At 46.5% G+C, this 9738-nt stretch overlaps 1 protein-coding gene across 1 annotated transcript; it reads right to left on the bottom strand.

The window, feature by feature from the left end:
- Positions 1-1286: 1286 nt before the first annotated feature.
- Positions 1287-9432, bottom strand: COA6 (cytochrome c oxidase assembly factor 6). Its single transcript, XM_090263307.1, has 2 exons — positions 9231-9432; positions 1287-1568 (listed from the first exon to the last, which is right to left on the bottom strand). Exons 1-2 carry the CDS (start codon positions 9372-9374, stop codon positions 1473-1475), a joined length of 240 nt encoding a protein of 79 aa, XP_090119433.1. The 5' UTR covers positions 9375-9432; the 3' UTR covers positions 1287-1472.
- Between the last annotated feature and the right edge of the window lie 306 nt (positions 9433-9738).

Raw genomic sequence — 9738 nt, 5'->3', positions numbered from 1 at the left:
ATAAAGCCCAATGCAGCTTTTTTCCCTTTTATGGATTTTGCTTTTGATGTTATCTCAAAATATATTTTCAAACACGAAATCATGCAGACTTTCTCCACATTTTCTTCTAGAAGTTTTATAGTTTTATATTTAAGTCTGTGATCCATCAAAAAAAAAAAAATGTGTGAGGTATATGTCAATGTTTATTACGTTGTATATGGACATCCAATTTTTCTAGCACCATTTGTTGAAAAGACTGTTCTTTCTCCATTCAGTTGCCTTTACCTTCATGCAAACTCACTGCCTCTCTGTGGGGGGCGGGTATCTGGACTGTTCTGGTCTACAGAACTGTGTCTGTCCCTTCGCCAATACCATACCACCTTGATTACTGGATCACATAATATGAATCTTCCAACTTTGTTCTTTTCAGAATTGTTTTGGCTATTTTAGGTCCTTTGCTTTTTCATATAAATTTCAGAATCAGTTTGTTACTACTCCTATCTACATAAAAAGCTTGTTAGCTTTGACTGGGATTGTATTGAACCCATAGAACAAACTGGCAAGAATTTAACAATATCGTCATAATACTGAGTCGTCTAGTCCATGAACACAGTATACATTGCCAGTTAATTAGACCTGCTCTGATTTCAAGTGTTTGTGAACATATTGTAAGCTTTATACTGAAGTATTCCTCCTTAAAAATTTTCTTAGTATTATAAATGATACATTTTTTCTTTGAAATTCCCATTGTTCATTGCTAGTACATAAGAATAGGATTTTCTTTTGTACTCTGACCTTGTTTTCTGCCACTTTTCTAAGATTCATTTATTAGTTTTTTTGTTGATTTTTGAGGAATTTTCTTTAGAGATAATATCATCTATGAATGGAGTCAGTTTTATTTCTTCCTACCCAATTTGCATGCTTTTTATTTCTTTTTTGTCTCAGTAAAGTAGCTAGGAAATCAATACAGTGGTGAAGAGAAGTGAGAGAGGACATCCTTAACTTGTTACTGATTTTGAAGGAGAAAAAAATCCATTGTGTCATCAAGTATGATATTAGCTCAGTTTCTGTGATGGTCTCTCTTATTTTACTTGTATATTTTAAGTTCTCCCAATCTTCATTTTTGTATGTGCCTGTATTAAAACGGTTAACTCCCAGGACACACACAATGACAACCTGAATTTTTTCAGTATCTATAATATTTGCCTACTCCCATCCTCCAACCAAAAAAATGGGTACATTTTTTTTATAATATAGGCTTTAATTTTTTTCTTAAAAAATACTGATTCTTACTAAATTAAACTAAGCATATTTCATACCATTTTATTTCAGTTCTTCATAGTCTGAAAGATGGACTCTCCTATTGCTTGAGCATTTTAATTAAGTTATATATACAGAAGTTGCACTGATTCAATATCGTCCCACAGTCAATGGAGCATTTTTGAATGTCCAGAAAGAAGAGCTTCTACCTTTCTGAAAAGTTCAGGAACAGCCTATGACTTTGTAGTTGTTTTTGAAGGCTGGAACTGTCCTGCTTCAAATTTTTCTTTAAATTTTAAGTAGTCTCTTCTTTTATCAAAATATTTTATCTGTTGAGAAAAGGGTTTGAAATAGAGCTAGTTATGCAGCTTAAACAAAAGTACAGATTTAAATGTAACACATTCTTCAATATAAATTACGTTAAGTAGCATAAGTCATTTATATTCTATAACCATTTCAAATCAGTGCATTTGATGTATAAAAGTCCTGGAAATGGGTGCAGACCAGTAAGTCATAACCCTTTTGGGTTACAGATCCTGCTGAACACTTGATAAGCCATGAACCTTCTTCAAAAATGTAATCAAAATTAAACGGGGAATAAATAACTACTTTGAGACAAATGAAAACACAACTCTTCAAAATTTATGGATGCAGCAACAGCAGTTCTAAGAAGGAAGTTTATAGCTATACAGGCCCATCTCAAAAATCCCAAATAAACTAAGTTTACAACTAAAGGAACTATAAAAAGAACAAAACCCATAAAAAGAACAAAACCCAAAGTAAATAAAATAAAGGAAATAATTAAGACCAGAGTAGAAATAAACATAGAAATTAAAAAAAAAGAAAGATCAATGAAACTAAGAGTTAGTTCTTTGAAAAGATAAAATTGACACACCTTTAGCCAAACTCATCAGGAAAAAAGACAGTCCAAATAAAATCATAAATGAAAAGTTCCAGTCAACACCACAGAAATATAAAAAAATAATTAAAGAATATTATAAACAATCATACTAACAAACTCAATTTAGAATAAATTTCTAGAAGCTTATAACCTTGCAAGACTGAACCAAGAAATAATAGAAAATCTGAACAGATATTACTAGTAATGAAATTGACACAGCAATAAAAAAACCACCAACAAACAAAAATCAAAGACCAGATGACTTCAAAGGTGAATTCTACCAAACATTTAAGGAAGAATACCCATCCTTCTTAAACTTTTTATTTTTTAAAATCAGAGAACACTTCCAAATTCATTCTGTGAAGCCATTATTACTCTGATACCAAAACCAAAGACATTACAAAAGAAATAAAATTATAGGCCAAAATCATTGATGAAAAATTCTCAGCAAAATATTAGCAAATAGGATTCAACAATACAAAGCATTTTTTGGAAAAAAGTAACTTAAACTCTCTAGATTTAAAAAAATGGTCATTTTTCCAGAGAGGACATAGAGATGATGGCCAACAGGTATATGAAAAGGTGCTCAATGTCACTAATGATCAGGAAAATGCAAGTCAAAACCACAATAAGATAGCACCTCACACCTGTGAGAATGGTTGTTATCAATAAATCCATTAACAAGTGCTGGTGAGGATGTGGAGAAAAGGGAAACTTCGTGCACTGTTGGTGGGAATGCAGACTGGTGCAGCCACTGTGGAAAGCAGTATGGAATTTCCTCAAAAAATTAAAAATAGGACTGCCATACGATCCAGCAATTCCAATTCTGGCTATCCAAAGAGAAAAAAAAATACTAATTCAAAGAAATGTGTGCACCCTATGCTCATTACAGCATTATTTACAATAATGGAAGCAACCTAGGTGTCCATCAGTAGATTCTTGGATAAAGAAGATGTAGTCCATAAACGGAGTATTACTCAGCAGTAAGAAGATGAAATTTTGCCACTTGCAACCATATGGATGGACCCAGAAGGCATTAGGCTAAGTGAAACAAGTCAGGCAGAGAAATACTTTATGGTTTCACTTATAGGTGGAAACTCAAAAAACAGAACAGATGTATAAATAAAGCAAAATAAAAACAGACCCCAACCACCAGAACAAGCTGATGGTTGACAGAGGGAAGGGAGGAGGGGGAATGGATGAATTTAAAAATTAAAAAAGTACTTGACGTATTTTAAAGCCCCACCCTCTGAAGCAGTACATCCCATGGGTAGGAAATCCAGGCCGACCACAGAACTGACAGGGTCTGTATCTGCGCTGCTTTGCAGACAAGGCAGACCACCACACATGTTCGTTGTCAGGACAGAAGACACTAGGTCTTTTGTTAGAAGCTATTAGGAAAAATCTTGACTCAGTAGTCCCCGAGGAAGTGAAAATTAGCTTAGACTGAAATGTAAGAGCCTGCCCAGCCCTGTCTCACGCTGGGATGAGCCACAGGCAGAGCTGCTGCACAGTGACCGTTCCTCCTGGACACACAATAGCGTGGGCTTTCTTATTCACCAAGAAACCCTGCTCTCTGACATCACAGACCATCAGCAATCTGCCCCTACTTCTAACGGGAGGCACTAAGGCCCTGACTCAGCACAGCACAGCCTGGATTTCTAGTCCGGGCTCAGGGCTTCTGATAAGGGATTTCTGAACACCATGTATAGCTTTCATCTTTTTGCGACACAGGACCCTAGGTCCACATCTCAATCTGAAGCTGATAAGGACCCTGTTTTGCTCTCAGTCTATCCAAGCACCACTGTGTTTCCATTTCACCTAAGCTCTGCCCTCCCTGTTGTGGACCCCCAACCCGCAGAGATCCCCCGGTGTCGCGGATGAAGTGAAGACCTCTCAGACAGCTTGTGTTAGGGGACAGAAGGCCGGCAAATGTCTGAGAGACACATGCCTCGACTGCCTTCCTCCAAGGTCTTCTATTGAGTGCAGTCAGCTTAAGGGCATAGAGCATGCCAGTAAACCTCACAACCAATGTTAAACAGCACTGACTACAGGAAACAGATATTGTTCAGAGATAACAACTGAAGGAATGTTGAGATCTCCCTCAGGTCAGGGTGTGTTGGACACAAAGACTTCAGAGGCTGTAAAATAGGGAGGGTGAGTTGTTTTGAGTTAAAGTTAAAACCTCTGCTGCTGGTATGATAAAGCATCAAGCGAGGTAAAAGAACAGAACAAGATTCCAAGGACATAAAGCATTTTCTGATGGCCCAATTCCCACTGGGGCTATTGCATTGAGGCACGTATGCACCCAGCTTTTCCGGTTTTCCGGTCAGGTCTTACAGGCATCGTTTCCTTCACCTGGCCTTCGTGGGGCTCCAAGTCTCGATACTTTTCCAGGGGGACCCTGATACCTCCCTCCAATCCTCTGGTGACCTTCCCTTTGCTTGGTGAGATGCCCACAGTACCTCTGGTGTGCGGTCCCCCTGGTCACAGTGCATTAACAAATTGACCGTCAGACTGCAGATTCCTCCTGGTGGCCTCAGGCTGCCTAGGCTGGGGCAGCTGTTAAGAGATAAGGGACAGCACGGGAGAAGGCACAACGTCCTTAACACGTCCGTGGCAAACAAGAGATCTCTGCATTTCCTGTCCTGTCCAACATTTTAGTCCCAGCTTGTCCAGAACCTAGCTCCTCCCCACTCATGTTTCCCCTCGAGGACCTACGTCAATGGCTACGGCACTTCAAGCCCTGACACACAGATCTCCTTCCCTCTCGGTCCCCACAGCTCAGGCCCTCATCTCACACCAGGACAGTTCGAACAGCTCTTCACCTGCTTTCTCTACTGCCTTGTCCATCTGTCACGCTGCTGCCAAGCGTCATCTTTCTGAAACCTAGCTCTGACCTTGTCACTTGCTTATTTAAAATCTTTCCAGGTGTTCCCATGGCCTTCAAGGTCAACATCCAGACATCTCAGTAACACAAAGCCATTCATGGCTTAATCTGCCCATCTGTCCATCCTGTGACTTCACCCCCAGCCCCTACAAAGAGCTACCCGTTTCCTGAATGTGCTTATTTCTTTCGCTTCTGTGCCTCTGCATGTACCATCCTCTTCACCTGCAAAGCCCAGTCCCCATACTTCACCTCCTCATTCAGTTACAGTTGATGGCCCCCAACACACAGCACTTTCTCCAAAAGGCTAACGAATCAACAAGCACTTCCTGAGCAGCACGTGCACACATAACACAGGTGGCCTCCAAACCATGAAATGAGACGCGGGGTAGTCGTGTGCATGTCAAAATTTGGAATTTGAGACTTAAAAGTTGTACAGGGAAAAAAAGACACCTGAAATTGAGGGTGGGGCCAGATATCTGGGATATCTGGTTGCTGTTTGTGGGTGGCTCTGCTGGATGATGTTAGAATGACAGAATGGTTCCCGCTCCGTCCTAAGTTATGAACAGGACCACGTATAAGTGAGCTGAGGGGTGCCACAAAAGGGATGGGCAAGTGCTAGGAGAGGAGCTCATCTTGGTGACAATAGACTGTTAGCTGGGTGGCATACTTATTATGCAACACACTTGTATTTTTAGTGTTTTATGATGGAAATATTCACTGTAAATCTCTGTCTGGTGTGTTACCTTTATCTCTGTTCTTTGGCTGTGATTTTAGCTGAGTAAAAACACACAAACTGTGGGATCAGAGACCTACATTCAAATCCCCCCTCTACTACTTGATCTAGAAGAAATGATTTCGCCTTTCTAAGCCTTAGCTCCTAGTGTGTAAAGCAGGTGCTCAGTGCCTCACAAGGCTAGATGAAGATGAAAGCTCCTGAAAACAAAGTATCACAGAGAATACACTCCAACGATACTTCCATTTCTTCCCCTCCAGCCTACCGCCCACCTTCTCACACTCAGCTCTGAAAAACATAAGGTTTTATTCTATGGCGATTGGGTGGGACCTCAGCAAGGTCATACTTGAGAAGCAAGTGCAGGTGAAGGGGCACAGGCTGGGCAGGAGAGCCAGCTGCGGGTGTGCATGAGCGGCACTGCAGGGCTCTCAGTGGGAAGTGGCTGTCGCTGTCAGTGCGGTGGAAGCCCCTGAGCACACTGCTGTGCTCCCCCACCTTCCTTGCTGGGCCTCTCTGTCAGTCCGCATGTCGCGGTCCTGTTCAACAATATGCCAGAGCTCGGCTGAGCTCAGGAGCTACGGGGTTCATCTGCCAATACCCTGGCCTCGAGGTTCCTTGACCTCTTCAATGGTCTTGTCCTCCAATCTTCCTGACTCCCAGGCCAAAGCCTCGACCTTGACCTCAACAGCAAATACAGCCTTTCCAGAGTCCCAGTTCCTAGCATCCATCCTGACCCTGATGCCACCAGCCTCTCACCGACTGTCAGCCCTCTCATATCCTCACTTGTCTCCTGACTCAAAGCTCTCCAGTGGCTTCCCGTGCCACTCAGACCAAGAGCCGCCACCGGGGCTTCCCAGCACCTCTGGCCTCACTTCTGTGCGTCTCCTTGCTGTTCCCTAACCCACTGCAGCGCTGTCTCATGTGTTCTCGTGCTTCCCTGCTGAGAGCACGCCTCCTACGGCTCTCGGGCCAAAGGCAGCACCCTGCTCTCCGGGACTGAGCTGTCACTGGTGTCTCACCGAGGTGGGAGCACGGGAGGGCAGGCCTGCCGGGAGGGCTGAGCCCTGTCTATGCAGAGGCTGGTCCTTGTGAACATCCAACTACAGAGCCCAGCAGGTGCTTGTGGAGGAGGAGGAGGAGGAGGAAGGGCCGAGCTGGAGATGCAGATGTGGGCATCAACCTTCAGCCCAAGGCTGTCGACAAGACTGGTGGGTACGAGCGGGTGGCACAGAAGGGTCTGTAAAGGGCGCTGGCATTTACCACACAGGAAGACACGCCAAGGAGCAGCGGCTGCCAGAGACGGAGGAGCACTAGGGAGTGAGCTGTAAAGGGACCCAGGAGACAGGGCTTCTGCACGTAAAGAGACTTATGACTGTTTTTGGAACAACACGGGACTAGTGCGGGCTCTTTTCATGGGTCCTTTGCTCGCATGACAGGCGCAGGAAGAAGTGCCTGGGGCAGGGACCAGCATGGGGTCCGGACTCAGACTGAGAGCTCAGATCCAGGCTCGGCACTTCCATGGGGCTTCATTTCCACGGGACTGCGTCCTTGTCTATGCAGCCGAGTACCAGTTACTGTGAGGAATAAATGAGACAGATGCATCTGAAGCTCTCAGAGCACGTACTCAGGAAGTGTCAGCTGTGACTCGGGCGCAGTGGCTGGGGAGGGGGTGGGCCCCGGGCACGGCTCTCCGCCTGCACATGAGGGGAAGGGACGTACGATAGGAAGCAACCGGCTGGCTGCAGGAAACCTTTCACGATGCAGAGAACCGCAGCTGCCCTGAGAGGGGGGGAGAGGGAGGGTCCGTTAGCCACTGGGGTGGGGAGAAAAAGCAGTGGGTGTTGAGGCTGGGGGGAAAGAGAGGAGATCAAGAATAGGGCTGCAGCGCGACGGACCAACGCGGCTGAGACGGAGGTTCGCAACTGTGCTCACCCGCTAGCATCACCAGCAGGGCCAGAGCCCTTTTAAAAGAAGTTTGGCTTCTGTTTCCAGAAATTCAGTAGATCTGAGGGGAGGGCTGGTACATAGCTATTAAAAAAAAAAAAATCTCCACCTGATTCTGACATAAACCTGAATAGAAAATAATGGTCAGGCTGTCAAAAGACAGGTCTCTTTAGCGATGAGGATCTCCTGGGACAGTGTGGGGTGGGTAAGGGCGGGCCCAGCCAACATGCTGGCAGTGACTTAAGGGCTGGCTCTTCACCTACGTCACCCTCACCCCCTCGCCCCCAGGGCCCCAGGTCCTTCCCTGTCCTCAGTGACCATGGGGCCGGAGAGCAGAGTGAAAGGCGGCCACAGAGGCAGTAATAGTATCAGGGCCTAAATGGAATCAGGTTTGATGTCAGCCCAAACTCCCATATTTTTCACCTACTTCTTAAGCCAGAAGTTATTCTAAGGGGAAAACCAGAGATGTATAACATGTTTTTTTTCGCTAATTCATTATCTAATCCAGTCAAGTTAGACGTTTGACCTTCACAGTCATCCCACGTCATCCCAGACAGGTTGCACCATGCTGGCTTTACAGAGGACAGGTCCTCTACCGCCATTTCTATTCGCTGGCTTCACTCCCGGCCCAGCCTTACAGTATGACCCACCCCCCACCCCACCCTTCGCGTGGTCTCCAGCAAGCCTCAGGCTCCTCTCTAAAAACACGAGATGTGAGAAGGTGAAGACCACTTCACCTCTAAAACGATCTGTTCTCAAATGGCCCGGAATACTGTGGGGGAGCACGATGCTGGGAGAAATCCGACAAACGGGGCCGAAACCCCCGTCAGCCAGCAACCCGCCCTGACTCACAGCTCCGCCACCTGGGGGCCAGCACTCGGCAGGTCATCCGGGCGCTCAGCTCTCCAGGTGCCTCTGGAAGCCGACAGCAGCCGCTCTCACGTTAAAGGGCCTCGGAGGAGTGTCGTGCACTCTCACAGGACTGCTTACTGATAAGCTTGGCGACACTGGTTCTCTTTTCCAGTCGCTCCCACACTAAGGGCGTCCGGAGCAGGAATGCCTTTGGGGCAGCTGGTGGCAGGATCCACCATGTAAACATTTTTTTTACTTTCTAAACTGTTCACTGTACTTTAGGTACATGATTATGTGACTTAGGGTGGGCAACTAGGGATACTTTGCTGACAGTGGCTCTAGGCCAATGAATTTGCCTGCTCTTGCCCCAGATTCAACACCACCCCTTAGGAAGATCCTGGAGCAGTCTACCAGGGGAGTGGGCTGGGTTTCTGGGGGCTGTGTTCATGCTGTGTTTCAATGACCCTTGAAGCGTCAGGTGACTTTTTCCAAAGGTCGGTCTGATGGAAGGACAATGTGCGGCCGGGTGACCAGGCAAGGTTTTCTCTGCTGCTCCCCTCTCTGTTGCCATGACACATCTAAGGCCGCACTTCCCTTCACAGCCTGCCCCTCACACGGTCCCCTCCGTGTCTTTCCGACAGCAAACAGAAACACGTCCGAGTGTGCCTTACCCACTGCTGGGGACAACTGGATTCAAACGAGCGTCTTAGCTTCGTGCACCGCGAGGCGTCCTCCGCGTTGTCGTCCAGGCACTTCCAGTACTCGTCCCGGGCCCCCCAGCAGGCCTGCCTCTCTTTCATGGATGGGGCCGCCATCCCGGGGCGCTCCAGCTGCCGGCCAAAGCAACAGCTGCGTGAGCAAGGCGGCGGCAGGGAAGAACGCCGCGGTCCCGCCAGCGCCAGTCCTGTCAGGCCTGGGGTTTCGGGGTGCAGCTGAAGGTACTCAGCCTCCCCGCTGGGTCTGGTCCCGCCCACGCGGCAGCGGGCTCGCAACCACGGCTCTCGCTGTTTCTGAGGGTCGCGCCCTTGTTCTCTCGAGCCATTTCCCCGTCATTAAAACGCAGGTACCGGTGCCCTTTGAACCAACCTGCTCTCCATATTAGCGCACTGGCAAAAGAGCCGAGCAGAGGAAGGCGTCTGCCCGTCGCGCAGCAGAGGAACCACGGCTCCCGACAGTCGA

Source organism: Furipterus horrens, unplaced genomic scaffold (assembly GCF_987537825.1).
Source record: "Furipterus horrens unplaced genomic scaffold, mFurHor1.1.pri manual_scaffold_15, whole genome shotgun sequence".
NCBI lineage: Eukaryota > Metazoa > Chordata > Mammalia > Chiroptera > Furipteridae > Furipterus > Furipterus horrens.
Note: the sequence above shows the minus strand (reverse complement) of the source record. Positions and strands in the feature narration are given on the sequence as shown.

Coding starts and splice junctions, on each gene's coding strand:
- COA6 (XM_090263307.1), bottom strand. CDS start 9,374: ATGGCGGCCCCATCCATGAAAGAGAGGCAGGCCTGCTGGGGGGCCCGG. Junction 1,569..9,230: donor CCAGTTGTCCCCAGCAGTGG/GTAAGGCACACT, acceptor TTTTCTCAACAG/ATAAAATATTTTGATAAAAG.